At 48.8% G+C, this 27,055-nt stretch overlaps 2 protein-coding genes across 2 annotated transcripts in view; one reads left to right on the forward strand and one right to left on the reverse strand.

Moving 5' to 3' along the window:
* Positions 1-2,013, reverse strand: part of plek (pleckstrin) — a 44,278-nt gene extending 42,265 nt beyond the window's left edge. Inside the window, exon 1 of the mRNA XM_078405666.1 lies at positions 1,780-2,013. Coding sequence (XP_078261792.1) covers positions 1,780-1,827 — 48 coding nt within the window. The 5' untranslated portion in view covers positions 1,828-2,013. The remainder of the gene's footprint in view (positions 1-1,779) is intronic.
* Positions 2,014-13,780: 11,767 nt separating this feature from the next.
* cnrip1b (cannabinoid receptor interacting protein 1b) lies at positions 13,781-24,119 on the forward strand. The gene is made up of 3 exons (XM_078405667.1): positions 13,781-14,171; positions 18,481-18,625; positions 23,083-24,119. The coding sequence occupies exons 1-3, from the start codon at positions 13,993-13,995 to the stop codon at positions 23,245-23,247; spliced, it is 489 nt and encodes a 162-aa protein (XP_078261793.1). The 5' UTR covers positions 13,781-13,992; the 3' UTR covers positions 23,248-24,119.
* Positions 24,120-27,055: the final 2,936 nt, after the last annotated feature.

Genomic DNA, 27,055 nt, shown 5'->3' on the forward strand with positions numbered 1-27,055 from the left:
GAAGGGTCTCGACCCGAAACGTCGCCCGTTCCTTCTCTCCAGAGATGCTGCCTGACCCGCTGAATTACTCCAGCATTTTGCGTCTACCTTCGAATTTTAACCAGCATCTGCAGTTTTTCTTCCTGAATTAAGAAGGAACTGCTGTTGCTGGTTTCAAACCGAAGACGGACACGAAAAGCTGGAGTAACTCAGCAGGACAGGCAGCAACTTTGTTACTCCAGCTTTTTGTGTCTATCTACATTAAGACAATAGACAATAGGTGCAGGAGTAGGCCATTCGGCCCTTCGAGCCAGCAACGCCATTCAATGTGATCATGGCTGATCATCCACAATCAGTACCCCGTTCCTGCCTTCTCCCCATACCCCCTGACTCCGCTATCCTTAAGAGCGCTATCTAGCTCTCTCTTGAATGCATTCAGAGAATTGGCCTCCACTGCCTTCTGAGGCAGAGAATTCCACATATTCTGGTGTACAGACTCCAACACTGCACACACTCAATACAGAGGGAAAAAGTTTAGACAATAGACTAATAGACTGTAGACTGTAGACTGTAATAGACAATAGACTGGCATTAGACTTCCATCACAGTGAGGAATGTGGGGAATCTGCTGTGGTGGATGTTTATGTTAACTTTTATGCAGTTGTGTGTCTTGGTGCTTTATTTTTTGGTATGGCTGTGTGGTAATTGCAATATCACTGTACCGTAATTGGTACACGCGACAATAAAAGACCTTTGAAACCTTAGTTTGATGTGATCACGATTTCCCCATATTCGGGTCTGACCAGAATTGGAAAAGAGCTTTTTTAAAATGGGTGGTGAATCTGTGGAACTCATTGCCACAGAGGGCTGTGGAGGCCAAGTCAGTGGATATTTTTAAGGCAGTGATAGACAAATTCTTGATTAGAACGGGTGTCAAGGGTTATGGGGGGAAGGCAGGAGAATGGGATGGAGTGGCGGAGATCAGCCATTGATTGAATGGGGGAGTGGACTCGATGGGCCGAATGGCCTAATTCTACTCCTATAATTGGTGAAGTTGTGAACTGTGAAAAGCTAGAATTTGCAGAAATAAGAGTCAATGGTTTGAGATTGCTGAAAGACCCTCTTAGGGTGCCCTGTAAACCAGAGTGTACAAACTTCTCACCAGGATACATGCTCACACCGGCACTTCATAATCATTCATGTTACAACTAGATGTGAAGAAACAGATGCCAAAAGAAACATACACACACATAAAGTGCTGGAGTAACTCAGCGGGTCAGGCAGCATCTGTGGAGAACATGGATAGGTGACGTTTCACAGAGTGCTGGAGTAACTCAGCGGGTCAGGCAGCATCTGTGGAGAACATGGATAGGTGACGTTTCACAGAGTGCTGGAGTAACTCAGCGGGTCAGGCAGCATCTGTGGAGAACATGGATAGGTGACGTTTCACAGAGTGCTGGAGTAACTCAGCAGGTCAGGCAGCATCTCTGGAGAACATGGATAGGTGACTGTTCCACAGAGTGCTGGAGCAACTCAGCGGGTCAGGCAGCATCTCTGGAGAGAAGGAATGGGTGACGTTTCAGGGTCTGAAGAAGGGTTTCGGCCCCCTCTCTCCAGAGAGGCTGCCTGTCCCGCTGAGTTGCTCCAGCACTTTGTTCCTGCCTCCAACACATTGCCGGTTGTGGCTTCGTACCCTTGCAACGTCATGTAGAAAGTGCTACGGTTAGCGGGACTTCCCACCGAAACCTCACAACAGAAACTGTAACAAAAGCGGACATTGCTCCGACCGATCAGCCCTACCTTTTTGACGAGGTAACCCTCTCTGATCACCTTGGCTTCCACCTCCATGCTGGGTCGGGTGACGATCGGTCAGGGCGCCAGCCTGCACTGTCTGTTCCTTTGCTGCTGTGGCGTTGTACGGCGACGCCCAGGAAAGAGACCTCCTCCACATTGCGCAGCGGCCGAGCTTGCGTGAGAGGTGGCGCTCTGGGGTGATGAGGGGAGGAAGGAAATGCTGGCTGGCGTCTCGTCACAGCTGCGGGGATAGAGATTAGATCCTGCACCTGCACGTCACTGTGAAGCTGCCTCCCTGCCGTGAGCAGATAGACCGCTGTCAGTCAATAGACAATAGACAATAGACAATAGGTGCAGGAGGAGGCCATTTGGCCCTTCGAGCCAGCACCGCCATTCAATGTGATCATGGCTGATCATTCTCAATCAGTACCCCGTTCCTGCCTTCTCCCCATGCCCCCTGACTCCACTATCCTTAAGAGCTATATCTAGCTCTCTCTTGAATGCATTCAGAGAATTGGCCTCCACTGCCCTCTGAGGCAGAGAATTCCACAGATTCACAACTCTCTGACTGAAAAAGTTTTTCCTCATCTCCGTTCTAAATGGCCTACCCCTTATTCTTAAACTGTGGCCCCTGGTTCTGGACTCCCCCAACATTGGGAACATGTTTCCTGCCTCTAATGTGTCCAACCCCTTAATAATCTTATACGTTTCAATAAGATCCCCTCTCATCCTTCTAAACTCCAGTGTATACAAGCCTAGTCGCTCCACTCCAGTGTATACAAGCCTAGTCGCTCCACTCCAGTGTATACAAGCCTAGTCGCTCCACTCCAGTGTATACAAGCCTAGTCGCTCCACTCCAGTGTATACAAGCCTAGTCGCTCCACTCCAGTGTATACAAGCCTAGTCGCTCCACTCCAGTGTATACAAGCCTAGTCGCTCCACTCCAGTGTATACAAGCCTAGTCGCTCCACTCCAGTGTATACAAGCCTAGTCGCTCCACTCCAGTGTATACAAGCCTAGTCGCTCCACTCCAGTGTATACAAGCCTAGTCGCTCCACTCCAGTGTATACAAGCCTAGTCGCTCCACTCCAGTGTATACAAGCCTAGTCGCTCCACTCCAGTATATACAAGCCTAGTCGCTCCACTCCAGTATATACAAGCCTAGTCGCTCCACTCCAGTATATACAAGCCTAGTCGCTCCACTCCAGTGTATACAAGCCTAGTCGCTCCACTCCAGTGTATACAAGCCTAGTCGCTCCACTCCAGTGTATACAAGCCTAGTCGCTCCACTCCAGTGTATACAAGCCTAGTCGCTCCACTCCAGTATATACAAGCCTAGTCGCTCCACTCCAGTGTATACAAGCCTAGTCGCACCACTCCAGTATATACAAGCCTAGTCGCTCCACTCCAGTGTATACAAGCCTAGTCGCACCACTCCAGTATATACAAGCCTAGTCGCTCCACTCCAGTGTATACAAGCCTAGTCGCACCACTCCAGTATATACAAGCCTAGTCGCTCCACTCCAGTGTATACAAGCCTAGTCGCTCCACTCCAGTGTATACAAGCCTAGTCGCTCCACTCCAGTGTATACAAGCCTAGTCGCTCCACTCCAGTGTATACAAGCCTAGTCGCTCCACTCCAGTGTATACAAGCCTAGTCGCTCCACTCCAGTGTATACAAGCCTAGTCGCTCCACTCCAGTGTATACAAGCCTAGTCGCTCCACTCCAGTGTATACAAGCCTAGTCGCTCCACTCCAGTGTATACAAGCCTAGTCGCTCCACTCCAGTGTATACAAGCCTAGTCGCTCCACTCCAGTGTATACAAGCCTAGTCGCTCCACTCCAGTGTATACAAGCCTAGTCGCTCCACTCCAGTGTATACAAGCCTAGTCGCTCCACTCCAGTGTATACAAGCCTAGTCGCTCCACTCCAGTGTATACAAGCCTAGTCGCTCCACTCCAGTATATACAAGCCTAGTCGCTCCACTCCAGTGTATACAAGCCTAGTCGCTCCACTCCAGTGTATACAAGCCTAGTCGCTCCACTCCAGTGTATACAAGCCTAGTCGCTCCACTCCAGTGTATACAAGCCTAGTCGCTCCACTCCAGTGTATACAAGCCTAGTCGCTCCACTCCAGTGTATACAAGCCTAGTCGCTCCACTCCAGTGTATACAAGCCTAGTCGCTCCACTCCAGTGTATACAAGCCTAGTCGCTCCACTCCAGTGTATACAAGCCTAGTCGCTCCACTCCAGTGTATACAAGCCTAGTCGCTCCACTCCAGTGTATACAAGCCTAGTCGCTCCACTCCAGTGTATACAAGCCTAGTCGCTCCACTCCAGTATATACAAGCCTAGTCGCTCCACTCCAGTGTATACAAGCCTAGTCGCTCCACTCCAGTATATACAAGCCTAGTCGCTCCACTCCAGTGTATACAAGCCTAGTCGCTCCACTCCAGTATATACAAGCCTAGCCCTTTAGCTTGGCATCTTATTCCGAAAGTCTGGTGTGTGTGTAGACCGACACAGTCCATGCAGTTTTGAACTAGGTACCCGCTGAAGTGAGTAAATCAATGGTCAGTCTGAAGAAGGGTCTCGACCTGAAACGTCACCCTGAGATGCTGCCTGACCTGCTGAGTTACTCCAGAATTTTGTGAATAAATACCTTCGATTTGTACCAGCATCTGCAGTTATTTTCTTATAAATCAATGGTCAGTCTCATCATAAAAAAAGATAGACACAAAACGCTGGAGTAACTCAGCGGGACAGGCAGCATCTCTGGAGAGAAGGAACGGGTGACGTTCAGGTCGAGACCCTTCTTCAGGACTGGTGAAGTCTCTTTCAAAACTCAGCGGGTCAGGCAGCATCTCTGGAGAACATGCATAGGCTTCCTTTTGGGTCAGTAAACCTATCCATGTTCTCCACAGATGCTGCCTGACCCGCTGAGTTACTCCAGCACTCTGGGAAACGTCACCTATCCATGTTCTCCAGAGATGCTGCCTGACCCGCTGAGTTACTCCAGCACTCTGGGAAACGTCACCTATCCATGTTCTCCACAGATGCTGCCTGACCCGCTGAGTTACTCCAGCACTCTGTGAAACGTCACCTATCCATGTTCTCCAGAGATGCTGCCTGACCCGCTGAGTTACTCCAGCACTCTGGGAAACGTCACCTATCCATGTTCTCCAGTTTTGAAAGAGACTTCCCAAGTCTCGACCCTGTTTAATTTAGTTTAGAGATACGGCGCGGAAGCCGGTCCTATGGCCCACCGAGTCTGCGCCGACCACACCGACATTATCCCATGCCCACTAGGGACGATTCTTACATTTACTAAGATTAACCTACAAGATCTCCGAGGTCTTCGGTTTCCTCACACAGTCCAAAGACGTACAGGTTCAGTTCTGGGCACCATGTTATAGGAAAGATATTGTCAAGCTTGACAGGGTTCAGAAAAGATTCACGAGGATGTTGCCAGGACCAGAGGGTGTGAGCTACAGGGAGAGGTTGAGCAGGCTGGGTCTCTATTCCATGGAGCGCAGGAGGATGAGGGGAGATCTTATAGAGGTGTACAAAATCATGAGAGGAATAGATCGGGTAGATGCACAGAGTCTCTTGCCCAGAGTAGGGGAATCGAGGACCAGAGGACATAGGTTCAAGGTGACGGGGATAAGATTTAATAGGAACCTGAGGGGTAACTTTTTCACACAGAGGGTGGTGGGTGTATGGAACGAGCTGCCAGAGGAGGTAGTTGAGGCTGGGACTATCCCATCATTTAAGAAACAGTTGGACAGGTACATGGATAGGACAGGTTTGGAGGGATATGGACCAAACGCAGGCAGGTGGGACTGGTGTAGCTGGGACATTGTTGGCCGGTGTGGGGGAGTTGGGCCGAAGGGCCTGTTTCCACATTGTATCACTCTATGACTCTATGAAGGGCCTGTTTCCACACTGTATCACTCTGTGACTCTATGAGGGGCCTGTTTCCACACTGTATCACTCTATGACTCCAGTGTATGATTTGACTAAATAACAAGCAAAGGTTTTTCACTGCATTTTGATACATGTGACAACAATAAACCAATACCAATACCAGTACTATGTCATTGTGGAGGGCAGGCAGCACCGTATCAAACATTCATGTCTTTTAGTTTCGTTTTCAGTTTCAGAAGTACAGCGCAGAAACAGGCCCTTCAGCCCACCGAGTCTGTGCTGACCAGCGATCTCCCCGTACACGAGCACTATCCTACACACCAGTGTCAATTTTACAATTTACAGAGGGCCAATTAACGTACAAACCTGCACGTCTTTGGAGTGTTTTTTTAAAAAAAAAATATTTTTAAAAAATATATATTTTTAAAAAAAAAAAATTTTTTAATCAAAAATATTTATTCAAATATTAAAATAATATATACAATACAATAAAACCAAAACAGAACCCACCACCAGAATATTATACAAACAAATATACCTATTGAAACTATTATACAATTATATTACAATCCCCATCCAGGATACATCCAATCCCCCGCGGTGCCCAGCGGTCCCGGAAATCCTCCAGGGTGCCCGTGGACAGCGCGTAGTCCCTCTCCAACACCACCCTGGCACGGACGTAACCTCGGAAAAGGGGCAGGCAGCTGGCTCGGGCAGAGCCCTCTTCCGCCTGGCGCCGTGAGTCGCGGATGGCCAGCTTGGCCTGGCCCAGGAGCAACCCAACAAGGACATCTTCGGCCCCCCCTACCCTCTCCCCTACGCACAGGGTGTCCAAAGATGAGGATGGTGGGTGAAAAATGCAGCCAAAAAGCAAGGAGCAGCCCCTTTAGATATTGGAACAGGGGCTGCAACCTCACACACTCCATGTACACGTGGTACACAGACTCTTCCAACCCGCAAAAGTGGCAGGCGGCTGGCGAGTCTGTGAACCGCGCGAGGAACAGGTTGCAGGGGACTCCTCGGTGCAGTACCTTCCACCCCAGGTCCCCGATGGAGAGGGGCAGAATTCCTGCGTAGAGGGACCCCCACCGCGGGGTCACCTTGCGACCGGAAGGCAACACCGACCGCCACTTAGTGTCCGGACGGTGGACCAGGGCGAGGAAGTGCAGGGTGTGGAGGAGGAGCCCGTACAGGACATGCCTCCCTGCATCTCAGAGGGAGATGAAGGGTGTCGAGGAAATGCGACTCATGTTGTCTTTGGAGTGTGGGAGGAAACCGGAGCACCCAGAGAAAACCCACGCAGGTCACGGGGAGAACGTGCAAACTTTGTGCAGGCAGCACCCGTGATCAGTATCAAATCCAGGTCTCTGGGGCTGTAAGGCAGCTCGCTGTACAACTGTGCCACCATAAATTCTGTATTTCCTAAATTCACTAGCACGTGTGCATGTTGTACAACACATTAGATGAGAGATATGGCCGATGATGTAAAGAGATAAAGAACAATGAATGAAAGATATGCAAAAAAGTAACGATGATAAAAGAAACAGGCCATTGTTAGCTGTTTGCTGGGTGAGAACGAGAAGCTGGTGCGACTTGGGTGGGGGAGGGGTAGAGAGAGAGGGAATGCCGGGGCTACTTGAAGTGAGAGAAATCACAACTCATACCAGTGGACTGAAAGCTGTCCAAGCGAAATATGAGATGCTGTTCCTCCAATTTGCGTTTCGCCTCACCATGACAATGGAGGAGACCGAGGACAGAAAGGTCAGAGTGGGACTGGGAAGGAGAGTTAAAGTGTCCAGCAACTGGGAGATCAGGTTGGTTTTGGCGGTCTTACCTACTGCAAACCAGGTACACGTTATCCTGCCCAGTGGGGCGTGGCTGTGTTCTGCAGCTGTGGCTCACCGGCAGTCTCTCCGTTTTTTTTGGTGTTTTTTTGTCATTGTTGATGTTAAATGTACGTTTTGTTTTATTTTTAATTCTGTGTATGTAGGGGGGTGGTGGGGGGGTTGGGGGAAACCTTTTTTTAAATCTCCTCCTCAACGGAGATGCGACCTTTACCGTGTCGTATCTCCGTTCGCGCAACGGCCTAACATCGTGGAGTCGGCGGCCTCCAGCTGGGATCGACCTCGAAGACTCCGGTCGCAGGGCCTGGACTTACCATCTCGGAGGCTTCGGCCGTTGGGCCCTGCAGACCGCAACATCTGGAGTTCGCAGGTCCCTGGCTGGCGACCGGCTTTTGGGAGCTCCAGCCGCAGCAGCTTCGACCGCCCCGAAGCACGAGGCACGATCAACCCGCCCGCAGGCCCTTCATCACCCTGCGTGGCTCGGCCGCAGCACTTTACATCGCCTGGTGGGGGCTCAGGACTCTCATCGCCCTGCGTGGCTCGGCCGCGGCATTTTCCATCGCCCGGTGGGGGCTCAGAACTTTCATCGGCCTGCTCGGCTCGGCCCTGGGACTTTCCATCGCCCGGTGGGGGCTTCAAGGGGTTGGGAGCCTCGATCGCCTCGTGGCGCCACGGGAGAAGAACGAGGAGGAGATAAGACTTTGCCTTCCATCACAGTGAGGGTATGCCTAGAGCAATCACTGTGATGGCTGTTTTGTGTAAAAAATTGTATCTGTGTGTCTTGTGTTCTTTAATGTCTACTGCCGGACCCTGACGTGAGAGGACGCTGGCGTTGAGTATTCGCCGCTTTTCCGTCAGGATAGTTTGTCTGTTTGTTTCTATGTTAATTGTATTTGTAAAGCGCTTTGTGCATGTGTTAAGGCGCTATATAAAATAAATATATTATTATTATTATATTATTATTTATCAGTCCTTGCTTTTGAAAATTCTGCTGATGATATGGTTGGAATTGGAAGAATCAGGAATCACAGGGAATGTCTCATTTCAGCTTTGATTTTGAGGCCTGTAAGGACGCATCATGGCTGATTTAAAATCACTGGCAGCTGCACATTTCTTAATCCAGTTGGATGTTGCCAGCACGTTTAATTCCCCTGCCGCTGCTATCTAAGAGATGTGGCTTGGGATTATATAGGAGGCTCGAGGAGATTTTATAATAAGGGTTTTATTCCCCCCAAATACAAGTTAACCATACACCGGTCAGCCAAAACATTACGACCACTGACAGGCGAAGTGAATCACATTGGTTATCTTGTCACAATGGCACCTGTCAAGGGGTGGGATATATTAGGCAGCAAGTGAACAGTCAGTTCTTGAAGTTGATGTGTTGGATGCAGGAGAAATGGGCAGGAGTAAAGACCTGAGCGACTTTCACAAGGGCCAAATTGTTCTGGCCAGACGACTGGGTCAGAGCATCTCTGAAACGGCAAGGCTTGTGGGGTGCTCCCGGTCAGCAGTGGTGAGTACCGACCGACAGTGGTCCGAGGAGGGACAAACCACAAACCGGCGACAGACAGGATGTTGGGCGCCCAAGGCTCATCGATGCGCGAGGGCAATGAAGGCTATCCCGTCTGGTCCGAACCGACAGAAGGTCGACTGTGGCACAAGTCACAGAAAATGTTAATGGTGGTCACGGGAGGAATGTGTCGCAATACACAGTGCATCGTACCCTGCTGCGTATGGGGCTGCACACGGAGGACCAACAGCATATTAGGCAGGTAGCCATAATTGTTTGGCTGATCGGTGTATGGTGAAATAATTGGTCGATTAGCCTTGTTTAGTTTAGTCTGCTTTAGTTTAGCCCACTGAGTCCATGCCGACCGGCGATCCCTGCACATTAACACTATCCTACACACACTAGGGACAATTTACACTTATACCAATTCAATGAACCTACAAACCTGCACGTCTTTGGAGTGTGGGAGGAAACCGAAGATCTCGGAGAAAACCCACACAGGTCACGGGGAGAACGTACAAACTCCGTACAGACAGCACCCGTAGTCGGGATGGAACCCGAGTCAATAGACAATAGACAATAGACAATAGGTGCAGGAGTAGGCCATTCAGCCCTTCGAGCCAGCACTGCCATTCAATGCGATCATGGCTGATCACTCTCAATCAGTATCCCGTTCCTGCCTTCTCCCCATACCCCCTCACTCCGCTATCCTTAAGAGCTCTATCCAGCTCTCTCTTGAAAGCATCCAACGAACTGGCCTCCACTGCCTTCTGAGGCAGAGAATTCCACACCTTCACCACTCTCTGACTGAAAACGTTCTTCCTCATCTCCATTCTAAATGGCCTACCCCTTATTCTTAAACTGTGGCCCCTTGTTCTGGACTCCCCCAACATTGGGAACATGTTTCCTGCCTCTAATGTGTCCAATCCCCTAATTATCTTATATGTTTCAATAAGATCCCCCCTCATCCTTCTAAATTCCAGTGTATACAAGCCTAATTGCTCCAGCCTTTCAACATACGACAGTCCTGCCATTCCGAGAATTAATCTAGTAAACCTATGCTGCACGCCCTCAATAGCAAGAATATCCTTCCTCAAATTTGGAGACCAAAACTGCACACAGTACTCCAGGTGCGATCTCACCAGGGCCCGGTACAACTGCAGAAGGACCTCTTTGCTCCTATACTCAACTCCTATTGTTATGAAGGCCAACATTCCATTGGCTTTCTTCACTGCCTGCTGTACCTGCATGCTTCCTTTCAGTGACTGATGCACTAGGACATCCAGATCTCGTTGAACATCCCCTCTTCCTAACTTGACACCATTCAGATAATAATCTGCCTTTCTATTCTTACTTCCAAAGTGAATAACCTCACACTTATCTACATTAAACTGCATCTGTCATGTATCCGCCCACTCACAAAACCTGTCCAAGTCACCCTGCAGCCTTATTGCATCTTCCTCACAATTCACACTACCCCCCAGCTTAGTATCATCTGCAAATTTGCTAATGGTACTTTTAATCCATTCATCTAAGTCATTAATGTATATCGTAAATAGCTGGGGTCCCAGCACCGAACCTTGCGGTACCCCACTGGTCACTGCCTGCCATTCCGAAAGGGACCCATTTATCCCCACTCTTTGCTTTCTGTCTGTCTGTCAACCAATTTTCTATCCATGTCAGTACCCAACCCCCAATACCATGTGCTCTAATTTTGCCCACTAATCTCCTATGTGGGACCTTGTCGAAGGCTTTCTGAAAGTCGAGGTACACCACATCCACTGACTCTCCCCTGTCAATTTTCCTAGTTACATCCTCAAAAAATTCCAGTAGATTTGTCAAGCATGATTTCCCCTTCGTAAATCCATGCTGACTCGGAATGATCCTGTTACTGCTATCCAAATGCTCAGCAATTTCGTCTTTTATAATTGACTCCAGCATCTTCCCCACCACTGATGTCAGACTAACTGGCCGCCGGCGCTGTAGGCGATGTAAGGCAGCAACTCTACTTGAGGGCGTGCAGCGTAGGTTTACTAGGTTAATTCCCGGAATGGCAGGACTGTCATATGTTGAAAGACTGGAGCGACTAGGCTTGTATACACTGGAATTTAGAAGGATGAGAGGGGACCTTATCGAAACATATAAGATTATTAAGGGGTTGGACACGTTAGAGGCAGGAAACATGTTCCCAATGTTGGGGGAATCCAGAGCCAGGGGCCACAGTTTAAGAATAAGGGGTAGGCCATTTAGAACGGAGATGAGGAAAAACTTTTTCAGTCAGAGAGTTGTAAATCTGTGGCATTCTATGCCTCAGAAGGCAGTGGAGGCCAATTCTCTGAATGCATTCAAGAGAGAGCTAGATAGAGCTCTTAAGGATAGCGGAGTCAGGGGGTATGGGGAGAAGGCAGGAACGGGGTACTGATTGAGAATGATCAGCCATGATCACATTGAATGGCGGTGCTGGCTCGAAGGGCCAAATGGCCTCCTCCTGCACCTATTGTCTATTGTCTATTGTCTATTGTCTACCGCTGCGCCACCATGGAATACATGTGCTTAATATTCACTGGAATTTAGAAAGATGAGAGGAGATCTAACAGAAACATATAAATTTCTTAAGGGATTGGACAGGCTAGATACAGGAAAAACGTTCCCCATTTTGGGGAACCAGGGGTCACAGTTTAAGAATAAGGGGTCGGCCATTTAGGACTGAGATGAGGAATAACCTTTTCACCCAGAGAGTTGTGAATCTGTGGAATTCTCTGGCACAGAAGGCAGTTAAGGCCAATTCACTGGATGTTTTCAAGAGAGAGTGAGAGTTTGCTCTTAGGGCTAACGGAACCAAAAGGTATGGGGAAAAAGCAGGAACGGGGTACTGATTGTGGATGATCAGCCATGATCATATTGAATGGCGGTGCTGGCTCGAAGGGCCGAATGGCCTAGTCCTGCACCTACTTTGTGTGTTTCTAAATGTATATGTAGCATTTCACCATAAACACGTGAAGTCACCTTCCTTGTACATGAACAACTATGATCGGAGAATTAGTTCTAAATCAAAGCATTCTAAAATAAAGCACTCATGTACAGGTACTCTTAAGAGATGACAGGACAAAATTTACGTTTCGACCCGAAACGTCACCCATTCCATTTCCTCCAGAGATGCTGCCTGACCTGCTGAGTTACTCCAGCGTTTTGTGTCTATAGAAACATAGAAAATAGGTGCAGGAGGAGGCCATTTGGCCATCCGATCCAGCACCGCCATTCATTGTGATCATGGCTGATCATCCACAATCAGTAACCCGTGCCTGCCTTCTCCCCATATTCCTTGATTCCACTAACCCCTAGAGCTCTATCTAACTCTCTTTTAAATTCATCCAGTGAATTGACCTCCACTGCCTTCTGTGGCAGAGAATTCCACAAATTCACAACTCTCTGGGTGTAAAAAATTCTTCTCACCCCAGTTTTAAATGGCCTCCCCTTTATTCTTAGACTGTGTGTGGCCCCTGGTTCTGGACTCCCCCAACATTGGGAACATTTTTTTTCCTGCATCAAGTTTGTCCAGTCCTTTTATGATCCTTTTAAAACTGAGGTGACAAGAAAGTTTTTTTCACCCAGAGAGTTGTGAATTTGTGGAATTCTCTGCCACAGAGGGCAGTGGAGGTTGATTCACTGGATGAATTTAAAAGAGAGTTAGATAGAGCTTAAACTGTGGCCCCTTGTTCTGGACTCCCCCAACATTGGGAACATGTTTCCTGCCTCTAACGTGTCCGACCCCTTAATAATCTTATACGTTTCGATAAGATCTCCTCTCATCCTTCTAAATTCCAGTGTATACAAGCCTAGTCGCTCCAGTCTGAAGAGGGGTCTTGACCCAAAACGTCACCCATTCCTTCTCTCCTGAGATGCTGCCTGACCTGCTGAGTTACTCCAGCATTTTGTGAATAAACACCTTCGATTTGTACCAGCACCTGCAGTTACTTTCTTACACTATACATATATATATATATGTATAGTATATGTATATGTATATGTATATATCTGGAGAGAAGGAATGGGGAATGTTTCGGGTCGAGACCCTTCTTCAGTCTGAAACATAGAAACATAGAAACATAGAAAATAGGTGCAGGAGTAGGCCATTCGGCCCTTCGAGCCTGCACCGCCATTCAATATGATCATGGCTGATCATCCAGCTCAGTAGCCTGTACCTGCATTCTCTCCATACCCCCTGATCCCTTTAGCAAAAAGGGCCACATCTAACTCCCTCTTAAATATAGCCAATGAACTGGCCTCAACTACCTTCTGAGGCAGAGAATTCCACAGATTCACCACTCTCTGTGTGAAGAAATGTGTGAAGAAGGGTCTCGACCCGAAACGTTCCCCATCCCTTCTCTCCAGAGATGCTGCCTGTCCTGCTGAGTTACTCCAGCATTTTGTGAATAAATACCTTCGATTTGTACCAGCATCTGCAGTTATTTTCTTACACTATATACACATATATATTTCACAAAATGCTGGAATAACTTCAGTCTGAAGAAGGGTCTCGACTTGAAACGCCACCCATTCCTTCTCTCCTGAGATGCTGCCTGACCTGCTGAGTTGTTACTCCAGCGTTGTGTGGAGTAAATACCCTCGGGGAGAGATGGATCGCTTGCCATCTTGACTGAACACAGTCGGCAGAGGATCACAGCGGCCGCCCAGCGCTGACGTCGCTGTATTGTACAGCAAAGGGGGGGGGGGGGATTACTTACAATGTGCAATCAGAGTGGATTTAGCTGATGTAAGTGGGTGGGTAGTCCTGGGCTGCTGCGCCCTGTGCTGGCACTGAAGGTTTACCGCACCATCTGACAACCCCCATCCATCCATCCCTCCCTCCCCACCTCACCTTCATGGTCCAGCTCTCTCCCACCTGAGAGACCTCGCCCACAGTGCGTGGTCCACCATGGGCGAGATTCCCAGCCTGGTGAAAATAGGGGTGTCCCTGAAGATCCAGCCGGGCGACGGGCCGGTGTATTTCAAAGTGGACGGGCAACGCTTCAGCCAGAACCGGACCATCAAGCTGCTGACTGGAGCCAAGTACAAGGTGGACGTGGTGCTGAAGCCAGGGGTCGTGTCGGCCAAGTGAGTACTGCAGAGCTGAAGGTCAGGGTGGTGGTGGGGTGGTGGTGGGGGGCAAGTCTCTGGCGGGGTACCTGGGGCAAATCCCCCCCCTCCCCTGGTCATCTGGATGGTCACCCTGTCCTGCCTCACTGCTGCTGAAAGCACTCCCTGTACACCCCCCATCGTTGTACAGGCTGAGACCCTGGACAAAGGTGGAACCAATTGTCAGTCAATCGGCGTCCCCTGCAATCTGTTGTAACGCCACAGTCTCCAATACAAGGGATGTACATTCGTGTACAAGATGATATTATAGATATATAAGATATATTATAGGTCTCCATAAGATACCATTAGATTTAAAAATTGTGAAAGGGGGTGTAAGAAAATAACTGCAGATGCTGGTACAAATCGAAGGTATTTATTCACAAAATGCTGGAGTAACTCAGCAGGTCAGGCAGCATCTCAGGAGAGAAGGAATGGGTGACGATTCGGGTCGAGACCCTTCTTCAGACATACATATGTGTGTGTGTGTGTGTGTGTGTGTGTGTGTGTGTGTGTATATAGCTTTAGGCACAAGGGAATTAAAATAAATTATATATAAAGGTCTATATACTAAAACCCTCGTTTGTTTGTCTGTTTGTTCCTGAACTACAGCCAAAACGGTCCACGATAGCGCGACAATTTCAGGCCCACCTCACTCACCGTCGTCCCTTTGGTGCTAATGGAAGAAGTTTCATTGAAATTGGTGTTATATTTTTAAAGTTATTCACATTTTAAAGTTTAAATCTATCTCCTAGGGAGGGAGGGGGGAGGGACAGAGGAGGGGGAGGGGAGAGGGGAAGAGGAAAGGGAAGGGGAGGAGGGAGGGAGGGAGAGGAAGGGAGAGGTGGAGGGGAGGGGGGAGGGAGAGGAAGGGAGAGGTGGAGGGGAGGGGGGGGAGGGGATGGGGGGAGGAGAGGGTGCTGCACCAATGCAGGAGAGGTTTGGGCCCAACGGGTTCACTTGGTCTAGTATATATATATATACATACACACATATATGCACGCACACACACACACACACACACACACACACACACACACACACATATATATATATATATATATATATACAATTTATTTTAATTCCCGTGCAACTAAAGCAAAACAAAATCTAAAAGCTGGCTAATTCGAGGTGCAAGTCAGATTGCAGAGCAAGTTATTGCTGCCTAATTGTTAGACAGATGGAAGGTGGGCGCCTCTTGAAAACACAGATTCCACAGAGAGAGAGAGAGAGAGAGAGAGAGAGAGAGAGAGAGAAAGAGAGAGAGAGAGAGATCTCTGCAGTAATCACAGCCCTGCTCTTCCTGTCGCTAAAGCTGAGTGTTTATACTCTGCCATGATCACATTGAATGTCGGTGCTGGCTCAAAGGGCCGAATGGCCCACTCCTGCACCAATTTTCTATGTTTCCATGGTTACACATTAGTCCCATCTTCCCCACCGGAGGTGTAAATTATCTATTTCTACCCATTGTCTGAAGAAGGGTCTCGACCCTGTTCTTAAGGGGTTGGACAGGCTAGATGCAGGAAGATTGTTCCCGATGTTGGGGAAGTCCAGAACCAGGGGTCACCGTTTAAGGATAAGGGGGAAGTCTTTTAGGACCGAGATGAGAAAGTTTTTTTTCACACAGAGAGTGGTGAATCTGTGGAATTCTCTGCCACAGAAGGTAGTTGAGGCCAGTTCATTGGCTATATTTAAGAGGGAGTTAGATGTGGCCCTTGTGGCTAAAGGGATCGGGGGTACGGAGAGAAGGCAGGTACGGGATACTGAGTTGGATATTGAATGGCGGTGCAGGCTCGAAGGGCCGAATGGCCTACTCCTGCACCTATTTTCTATGTTTCTATGACCCGAAACGTCACCCATTCCTTCTCTCCAGAGATGCTGCCTTACTGTGCATTCAGAAAGTATTCAGACCCCTTCACTTTTTCCACATTTTGTTACGTTACAGCCTCATTTTAAAATGGATTAAAAAAAAAATTTAAATCATCAATCTAAACACAATGCCCCAGAATGAAAAAGCGAAAACAAGTGTTTAGAAATTTTTGCAAAGTAATTAAATAGAAATAACTGAAATATCCTATTTACATAAGTATTCAGACCCTTTGCTATGACACTCAAAATTGAGCTTGGTTCTTATTCACAAAATGCTGGAGTAACTCAGCAGGTCAGGCAGCATCTCGGGAGAGAAGGAATGGGTGACTTTTCCCATTCCTTCTCTCCCGAGATGCTGCCTGACTTGCTGAGTTACTCCAGCATTTTGTGAATAAATACCTTCGATTTGTACCAGCATCTGCAGTTATTTTCTTATACTATTGAGCTTGGTTCATCGTGTTTCCATTGATTATCCGTGAGATGTTTCTACAACTTGATTGGAGTCCACCAGTGGTAAATTAAATTGATTGTACATGATTTGGAAAGGCACACACCTGTCTATATAAGGTCCCACAGTTGACAGTGCATGTCAGAGAAAAAACCAAGCCACGAAGATGAAGGAATTGTTCGTGGACCTTCGAGACAGGATTGTGTCAAGGCACAGATCTGGGGAAGGATATAAAGCAATTTCTGTAGCATTGCAGGTCCCGAAGAGCACAGTGGCCTCTGTCATTCTTAAATGGAAGAACTTTGGAACCACCAGGTCTCTTCATAGAGCTGGCCGCCCGGCCAAACCGAGCAATCGGGGGAGAAGGGCCTTGGTCAGGGAGGTGACCAAGAACCCGATGGTCACTCTGACAGAGCTCCAGAGTTCCTCTGTGAAGATGGGAGAACCTTCCAGAAGGGCAACTATATCTGCAGTACTCCGCCAATCAGAACTTTATGGTAGAGTGGCCAGACGGAAGCCAGTCCTCAGTAAAAGGCACATGACATCCCACTTGGAGTTTGCCAAAAGGCACCGAAAGGACTCTCAGACCATCAGAAACAAGATTCTCTGGTCTGATGAAACCAAGATTGAACTCTTTGGCCTGAATGCCAGGCGGCACCACTCATCACCTGACCAATACCATACCTACGGTGAAGCATGGTGGTGGCAGCATGGGGATGTTTTTCAGCAGCAGGAACTGGGAGACTAGTCAGGATCGAGGGAAAGATGAACGGAGCAAAGTACAGAGAGATTCTTGATGAAAACCTGCTCCAGAGCGTTCTGGACCTCAGACTGGGGCAGAGGTTCACCTTCCAACAGGACAACGACCCTGAGCACACAGCCAAGACAACGCAGGAGTGGCTTTGTGACAAGTCTGTGAATGTCCTTGAGTGGCCCAGCCAGAGCCCAGACTTGAACCCGATCGAACATCTCTGGAGGGACCTGAAAATAGCTGTGCATCGACGCTCCTCATCCAACCTGACAGAGCTTGAGAGGATCTGCAGAGAAGAATGGGAGAAATTACCCAAATACAGGTGTGCCAAGCTTGTAGCATCATACCCAAGAAGACTTGAAGCTGTAATCGCTGCCAAAGGTGCCTCAACAAAGTACTGAGTAAAGGGTCTGAACACTTATGTAAATGTGATATTTCAGTTATTTATTTTTTATTACTTTTCAAACATTTCTAAACACCTGTTTTCACTTTATTATTATGGGGTATTGTGTGTAGATTGAGGATTTAAAAAAATGAATTTAATCCATTTTAAATTAAGCCTGTAACGTAACAAAATGTGGAAAAAGTGAAGGGGCCTGAATACTTTCAGAATGCACTGTATGTTCCCCACATCAATGTTCCCCAGAGATGCTGCCTGTCCCGCTGAGTTACTCCAACATTTTGTGTCTATCTCTGGTTTGTACCAAAGGTGCTGGAGTAACTCAGCGGGTCAGGCAGCATCTGTGGAGAACATGGACAGGTGACGTTTCACAGAGTGCTGGAGTAACTCAGCGGGTCAGGCAGCATCTGTGGAGAACATGGACAGGTGACGTTTCACAGAGTGCTGGAGTAACTCAGCGGGTCAGGCAGCATCTGTGGAGAACACGGACAGGTGGCGTTTCACAGAGTGCTGGAGTAACTCAGCGGGTCAGGCAGCATCTGTGGAGAACACGGATAGGTGACGTTTCACAGAGTGCTGGAGTAACTCAGCGGGTCAGGCAGCATCTGTGGAGAACACGGATGGGTGGCGTTTCACAGAGTGCTGGAGTAACTCAGCGGGTCAGGCAGCATCTGTGGGGAACATGGATAGGTGACGATTCAGGTTTGGGTTGGGCTGAGTTGCTCCAGCATTTTGTCCCTCTCTTTGTTTGTTTGTAAGACCTTGCCCTTGAGACGCCGAGATATCTGAAGAAGGCCTCTTTCTGTGTGATTGATTTCAGGTCGATGTTGGTGGGCACGATTCCCATCTCCCTGGAAGAGACTTCGAGGGACCCGCAAACGGTCAACTACACCGGCGTCTACGACACAGAGGGAGTCGTTCACACCAAGAGTGGGGAACGGCAGCCACTACAAGTCCACATCCAGGTTACTCAATGCAACAATCCGACCTCACTCAATAATCCGGGTCACCGGTTCGCCAAGACTCCTTCTGAAGCAGGGTCTCGACCCCAAAACGTCACCCATTCCTTCTCTCCAGAGATCCTGCCTGACCTGCTGAGTTACTCCAGCACTCTGTGAAACGTCACCTATCCATGTTCTCCAGAGATGCTGCCTGACCCGCTGAGTTACTCCAGCACTCTGTGAAACGTCACCCATCCATGTTCTCCAGAGATGCTGCCTGACCCGCTGAGTTACTCCGGCACTCTGTGAAACGTCACCTATCCATGTTCTAAGGTGAAGGCTAAGGTGTGAAAAGGACAGATCAAAGCAGAACGGTCCAATGTTGGCTGAGGGGAAGGTGACAACGAGGCATGTAAACAGGAAAATTATTCAGGAGGACAGTGAAACCAGTCGGAGAACAAGGCTGGGGGAGGGACGGAGAGAGAGGGAATGCCAAGGGTTACTTGAAGTTAGAGAAATCAATATTCGTACCACTGGGTTGTAAGCTTTAAACCAAGTGATTTAAAAAAAAAAGATTAATCCGGCTAAAGGCAGGTCAAATGTAAAATTTAGTTTAGTTTAGAGATACAGCGCGGAAACAGGATCTTCGGCCCACCGGGTCCGCGCCGACCAGCGATCCCCGCACACTAACACTATCCTACGCACACTAGGGACAATTTTTACATTTACCAAGCCAATTAACCTACAAACCTGCACGTCTTTGGAGTGTGGGAGGAAACCGAAGATCTCGGAGAAAACCCACGCAGGTCACGGGGAGAACGTACAAACTCCTTACAGACGGCACCCGTAGTCGGGATCGAACCCTGGTCTCCGGCGCTGCATTCGCTGTAAGGCAGCAACTCTACCGCTGCGCCACCGTGACCGCCCCTGTAAAACGGTATCAATGGCACATTGCTATTAACTCTCATGTTTAGAGGGAGGGCTGATATCATCCCTATTTGGAAAAGGGTTACCTTAAATACTTAGTGTGCAGGAAGGAACTGCAGATGCTGGTTTACACCGAAGATAGACACAAAATATTGGAGTAACTCAGCGGGTCAGGCAGCGTCTCTGGAGAAAAGGAATGGGTGACGTTTCAAATCAAGATCCTTCTTCAGACCGAGAGTTTACACATGCCCATTTTGCGGGAATTTCAGGAATAATTTTGCCAGATTGCATAGCATTAAAATAAAATAGTGGTGGGCAAGGGTCTGAAGAAGGGTCTCGACCCGAAACATCACCTATCCATGTTCTCCACAGATGCTGCCTGACCCGCTGAGTTACTGAGGCACTTTGTGAAACGTCACCTATCCATGTTCTCCACAGATGCTGCCTGACCCGCTGAGTTGCTCCAGCACTCTGTGAAACGTCACCCATTCCTTCTCTCCAGAGATGCTGCCTGACCCGCTGAGTTACTCCAGCACTCTGTGTCCATCGAAGTTTCGTTCAGAGTTTAGAAAAAGCGGAAGCTTTGACATAGCTGTTGGCCAAAGTTACAACTTCAAGAAGGAAAATTGAGAAAGTAAATTCATTTATTTCTCAGTAAATTCATGTGTCAAAAGGAACTGCAGATGCTGGTTTACACCAAAGGTAGATACAAAATGCTGGAGTATCTCAGCGGGACAGGCAGCATCTATGGAGAGAGGTAATGGGTGACGTTTCGGGTCGAGACGTTTCAGGTTCTCCTGAGATGCTGCCTGACCCGCTGAGTTACTCCAGCACTCTGTGAAACGTCACCTATCCATGTTCTCCACAGATGCTGCCTGACCCGCTGAGTTACTCCAGCACTCTGTGAAACTTCACCTATCCGTGTTCTCCACAGATGCTGCCTGACCCACTGAGTTACTGAGGCACTTTTGTGCCTGCCTTAAGTGGGTGAGAAAGTATGAATTGCAAATAGGCTTGGAGTCCTATGGTTTGGATGAATTACAAGAGGGCGAGACCAAGCGTAGACTAGGTGGCCGTTTCACAGTACCCTCGCCCTCCGTATGCCGAGGCCTGCTGGATGTCCCGGTGGCGAAACATTCCAGCTCCCCCTCACACGGTCCAGCCACTGTCACGGTCTCCTCAATCAACCAGACCAGCCTTGTGGGAAAAGAAACGCAGTGAAAACCACCACCACCACAAAAAGCTGCCAATGTGACTGGAAGACCTGGAAGTCCCTCACTAGGCTTTGTGCAGGGGTGGGCCGATGCAAGACCAATATGAGCAGATGCGGGCTCTGCAGATGCGGCAGACACAGGATGTGAATGTGGAACATCTGTACAATCCATGCCACACCTACATAGATGCCCACTTCTTGGTGAACAACGCTGCCCGGAAGATCTAGCGGTGGCGAACGAGAAGGCTGTCCACCGTGCAAGAGCCTGGCCCAACATTTGAAACATAGATGACGGACACAAAAGAAAGATAACTGCCCCTCCCATTCCCACACTGATCTTTCTGTCCTGGGCCTCCTCCATTGTCAGAGTGACGTCACGCTGGACGAACAGCACCTCACGTTCTGCCTACCACCAAACTGTGCAGATGCTCATTTACACCGAACAACGACACCAAAAAACAATGAGACCAAGCGCAGGCTCTGTGATCGTTTCGCCCAGCGGGTCAGGCAGCATCTGTGGAGAATATTGATAGGTGACGTTTCACAGAGTGCTGGAGTAACTCAGCGGGTCAGGCAGCCTCTCCGGAGAACATGGATAGGTGACGTTTGACAGAGCGCTGGAGTAACTCAGCGGGTCAGGCAGCATCTGTGGAGAACATGGATGGGTGACGTTTCACAGAGTGCTGGAGTAACTCAGCGGGTCAGGCAGCATCTGTGGAGAACATGGATGGGTGACGTTTCAGGTCAGGACCCTTCTTCAGAAGAGAGCATTTCATCTTATTCTAAGTAAACGTGAATGATTCAACTGGCGAACTGGTATTAATAAATTCAGGGAACATTGTCATTAATATAATTACACTCTCATTCTGGGAACATTTAATTCTTGCGTCTGGACTTTTGATTTGGCTTTGAAATGTAACATTACAGTGAACCTTCAGTTTTACTGGAACTTTCTTTTCTCTCTCCCCCTCCCCCCTCTCCCGCTCTCCACTGCCTCACCCTCTCCCTCTACTCTCTCTCTCTCTCTCTCTCTCTCTGTGCCTCTCCCACCCTCCCTCCCTCTCACCTCGGTCTCTCCTCTGCCACCCTCTCCCTCTCCCTCCCTCTTTCCCTCTCTCCACTTCCCTTCTCCACCCCTCCCTCTCCCCCTCACCCTCTCCCCCACTCCAACCCTCCTCCACTTCCTCCCCCTCTCTCTCTGTCTCTCCTCTCCTCTCCTCCCCTCTTCCTCTCCCCATCCCTCTCTCTCTCTTTTCCTCACTCTCTACCTCCCTCTTGCTCCCTCCCTCCCCATCCCTCCCCCTCCCTCTCCCCTGCCCCCTCTCTCTCCCTCTCCCCCTCCTTCTATCTCTCTCCGCCCTTCGTCCTCCCCTCCCCATCCATCCCCCTCCACTACCCCTCCCTCTCCCACTCTCTCTCGCTATTCCCCTTTCCTTCTCCCAACCACGCTCCCCTCCCTCTCATCCTCCTCTCCCCCCCCTCCTCCTCCTCCTCCCTCTCCCCTCCTCCTCCCTCTCCCTCTCCCCCTCCTGTCCCCCTCCCTCTCCCCCTCCCCCTCTCTCTCTCCCCCTCCCTCTCTCTCCCTCTCCCTCTCCCCCTCCCTCCCTCTCCCCCTCCCCCTCTCTCCTCCTCCCCCTCTCTCTCTCCCTCCTCTCCCCCTCCTCTCTCTCTCTCTCTCTCTCTCCCTCTCCCCCTCCCTCCCTCTCCCCCTCCCCCTCTCTCCTCCTCCCCCTCTCTCTCTCCCTCCTCTCCCCCTCCTCTCTCTCTCTCTCTCTCTCTCCCTCTCTCTCCCTCTCCCTCTCCCCCTCCCTCCCTCTCCCCCTCCCCCTCTCTCCTCCTCCCCCTCTCCCTCTCCCCCTCCCCCTCTCTCTCTCCCCCTCCCTCTCTCCCCCTCCCTCTCTCTCCCTCTCCCTCTCCCCCTCCCCCTCTCTCTCTCCCCCTCCCTCTCTCTCCCTCTCCCTCTCCCCCTCCCTCCCTCTCCCCCTCCCCCTCTCTCCTCCTCCCCCTCTCTCTCTCCCTCCTCTCCCCCTCCTCTCTCTCCCCCTCCCTCCCTCTCCCCCTCCCCCTCTCTCCTCCTCCCCCTCTCTCCTCCTCCCTCTCTCTCTCTCCCTCTCTCCCCCTCCTCTCTCTCTCTCTCTCTCTCTCTCTCCCCCTCTCCCCCTCCCTCTCTCTCCCTCTCCCTCTCCCCCTCCCCCTCTCTCCCCCTCCCTCTCTCTCCCTCTCCCCCTCCCTCCCTCTCCCCCTCCTCTCTCTCTCTCTCCCCCTCTCTCTCTCCCTCTCTCCCCCTCCTCTCTCTCTCTCTCTCTCTCTCCCTCTCTCCCCCTCCTCTCTCTCTCCCCAGTTCGTGGACATCGGCACCTTTGAGACGGTTTGGCAGGTGAAGTTTTACAACTATCACAAGCGCGACCACTGCCAGTGGGGGAACAGCTTTGGCAGGATCGAGTACGAGTGTAAGCCCAACGAGACGCGCAGCCTGATGTGGATCAACAAGGAAATGTTTACCTAGGTCACAGTGTCAGGACCCATCACGGCCCCTGGTCTGGACGATTACACTTGGCTGCTTTATAAATGGAAAACCCAAGCCTTAATATCAACGCAAATTGGGTTGAAACAGCACGATGTGGGGTTAATAATGGAAACTTCAGTACTCAAGTGTAATTGCTTTCCCTGGTGTTTCGAATGGACATTTGTCCATGTATTTTAAACAGATAGAGGTTGATTTTGATAAAACACTGTCAGATCTGCCACTTATATCACCCAGCAGAACATAAACACCAGTATCTGCATCCTGTTAGTAACGTATATGGTCTGTAACAACGGTTAGGAGAGTAAATTGATGTAAAAAGTAAAATGTTTTTTTGTTAAATTCATGTAAAATGCTGCATCTGTTGTCCCATCAAGAATTCGGAACGTGCATTTGTTAGAATAGCAATCAGGAATTTTAAACAAACATATTCAATAGACAATAGGTGCAGGAGGAGGCCATTCAGCCCTTTGAGCCAGCACCGCCATTTAATGTGATCATGGCTGATCATTCTCAATCAGTACCCCGTTCCTGCCTTCTCCCCATACCCTCTGACTCCGCTATCTTTAAGAGCTCTATCTAGCTCTCTCTTGACGCATTCAGAGAATTGGCCTCCACTGCCTTCTGAGGCAGAGAATTCCACAGATTCACAACTCTCTGACTGAAAAAGTTTTTCCTCATCTCTGTTCTAAATGGCCTACCCCTTTATTCTTAAACTGTGGCCCCTGGCTCTGGACTCCCCCAACATTGGGAACATGTTTCCTGCCTCTAACGTGTCCAACCCCTTAATAATCTGTCCTGTCAGTGTTAGTCAGTTGAGGATCAACTTGAATAAAAGACGAGCTTAAAATGTTCATGACCTGCAATGATGTTTCTTCGTGCATTTGCTATTCAATATATTTCTGACATGGGCAAGAGATAATGAAGTATCATGCGTTGTTGTACAGAGTGACCGATTTTGATATCATACATGTGAAGTGTTCTTTTGTATCGTTTATGGTGGGAAATGGGAAATGCAAAACGAATGTGTTACCCGTTGATAATGTGCAATAAAAAACGATTCTATATAGAAACATAACATAGAAAATAGGTGCAGGAGGAGGCCATTTGGTCCTTCGAGCCATTCATTGTGATCATGGCTGATCATCCACAATCAGTAACCCGTGCCTGCCTTCTCCCCATATCCCTTGATTCCACTAGCCCCTAGTGCTCTATCTAACCCTCTTTTAAATTCATTCAGTGAATTGGCCTCCACTGCCCTCTGTGGCAGAAAATTCCACAAATTCACAACTCTCTGGGTGAAAAAGCTTTTTCTCATCTCAGTTTTAAATGGCCTCCCCTTTACTCTTAGACTGTGTGGCCCCTGGTTCTGGACTCCCCCAACATTGGGAACATTTTTCCTGCATCCCTTTTATAATTTTATATGTTTCTATAAGATCTCCTCTCATCCTAAATTCCAGTGAATACAAGTCCAGTCTTTCCAATCTTTCCTCATATGACAGTCCCGCCATCCCGGGGATTAATCTGGTGAATTTACGTTGAACTGCCTCAATAGCGTGGATGTCCTTCCTCAAATTAGGTAATATGCATTAATGAGTCCTGGGAAATTAAATCCTTTTTGAATATTCAAAATACTACAACGTAAGAGTCTGAAGAAGGGCCTCGACCCGAAACATCACCAATGCCTTCTCTACAGAGATGCTGCCTGTCAATAGACAATAGACAATAGGTGCAGGAGGAGGCCATTCGGCCCTTCGAGCCAGCACCACCATTCAATGTGATCATGGCTGATCATTCTCAATCAGTACCCCGTTCCTGCCTTCTCCACATACCCCTTGACTCCGCTATCCTTAAGAGCTCTATCTAGCTCTGTCCTGCTGAGTTTCTCCAGCATTTTGTGTCTATCTTCAATGTATGATCATTGCTTTTCAATTTTGCAACCATTTTGTTGGAATAGAAGGAGATTCCCAAAGGCAACAACCTTCTCGGTTACTTCTGATTGTGGATTGAGAATCAGGAGTCCGTTATATCCTGAGATGTCATAAGTTCATAGGTTTTCGGTGCAGAATTAGACCATTCGGCCCATCAAGTCTACTCCGCCATTCAATCACGGCTGAACTATCTCTCCCTCCTAACCCTATTCTCCTGCCTTCTCCCCATAACCCCTGACACCTTCACTAACCAAAAATCCAGTTGTCATCCAACTGTTAACCAGGCAACTGAACAGTCCTACCACCAACTAGAGTGTTGTCCTGACCTCCCATCTCCCATTGGAGACCTTTGAACTATCTTTAATCGGACTTTATCAGACTTCAATGTTATATCTTGCACTAAACGATATTTCCTTCATCCTGGGTATTTATTCACAAAATGCTGGAGTAACTCAGCAGGTCAGGCAGCATCTCAGGAGAGAAGGAATGGGCGGCTGAAGAAGGGTCTCGACCTGAAACGTCGCCCATTCCTTCTCTCCTGAGATGCTGCCTGATCCGCTGAGTAACTCCAGCATTTTGTGAATAAATACCTTCGATTTGTACCAGCATCTGCAGTTATTTTCTTACATTTCCTTCATCCTGTATCAGTACACTGTGGACAGCTCGATTATAATCATGTATAGTCTTTACTCTTACTGGGCGTCACGGTGGCGCAGCGGTAGAGTTGCTGCCTTACAGCGAATGCAGCGCCGGAGACCCTGGTTCCATCCCGACTACGGGTGCCGTCTGTACGGAGTTTGTACGTTCTCTCCGTGACCTGCGTGGGTTTTCTCCGAGATCTTCGGTTTCCTCCCCCACTCCAAAGAAGCACAGGTTTGTAGGTCAATTGGCTGGGTGTAGATGTAAAATTGCCCCCAGTGTGTTAATATGCGGGGATCGCTGGTCGGTGCGGACTCGATGGGCCGAAGGGCCTGTTTCCGTGCTGTATCTCTAAACTAAACTAAACAAAACTAAACTAGACTGAATAGCACGCAAACAAAAGCTTTTCACTGTACCTCAGTACGTGACAATAATAATTTAAACTAAATAAAAGAACTCACTGGAGAATCGGACTCAAAATTATAGCAAAACTACTAATGCTTTTTGCCTTTGTAGTTTCTTTAAGGATTTGTCAATCCATCCTGAAATTAAGAACGTAAGAAATAGAGGCAAGTGTATGCATCCCCAATCTCTGGCCCTTCCATTCAATAAGATCATGGCTGATCTTTTACCTCAGTGTAATTTTTCAGTCCCAATTCCAATCTCTTGGCTCCCTTAACGTCCAAAGACCTTTGAATTTATGTCTTGGATATTCTCAGTGAGTCAACCTCCAGAGCCAACAGACAATAGGTGCAGGAGGAGGCCATTCGGCCCTTCGAGCCAGCGCCGCAATTCACTGTGATCATGGCTGATCATCCACAATCAGTACCCCGTTCCTGCCTTCTCCCCATGTCCCTTGACTCCGCTATCATTAAGAGCTCTATCTAACTCTCTCTTGAAAGCATCCAGAGAATTGGCCTCCACTGCCTTCTGAGGCAGAGAGTTCCACAGATTCACAACTCTCTGGGTGAAAACGTTTTTCCTCATCTCCGTTCTAAATGGCCTTAGACTGTCAGCAAGCCCTTTTAAATGAAGAATTCCAAAGAATCGCTAAGCCTCGTTGAAGAAAGTCCTCTTCATCTCTTTGGTTCATTCGTCAGAGGTTGAGGAGAGGGACTTGATAGAAATATATAAATGAGGAGAAATGAGGAGAAATGAGGAGGAGATAAGACTTTGCCTTCCATCACAGTGAGGGTGTGCCTAGAGCAATCACTGTGATG

The sequence above is a fragment of the Rhinoraja longicauda genome, chromosome 9, assembly GCF_053455715.1.
Source record: "Rhinoraja longicauda isolate Sanriku21f chromosome 9, sRhiLon1.1, whole genome shotgun sequence".
NCBI lineage: Eukaryota > Metazoa > Chordata > Chondrichthyes > Rajiformes > Arhynchobatidae > Rhinoraja > Rhinoraja longicauda.

What these genes read in the sequence shown, in the direction of transcription:
- cnrip1b (XM_078405667.1), top strand. Translation starts at nt 13,993, where the DNA reads ATGGGCGAGATTCCCAGCCTGGTGAAAATAGGGGTGTCCCTGAAGATC. An exon ending in CCAGGGGTCGTGTCGGCCAA is followed by an intron (nt 14,172 to 18,480) that starts GTGAGTACTGCA and finishes GATTGATTTCAG; the next exon opens with GTCGATGTTGGTGGGCACGA. An exon ending in CACTACAAGTCCACATCCAG is followed by an intron (nt 18,626 to 23,082) that starts GTTACTCAATGC and finishes CTCTCTCCCCAG; the next exon opens with TTCGTGGACATCGGCACCTT.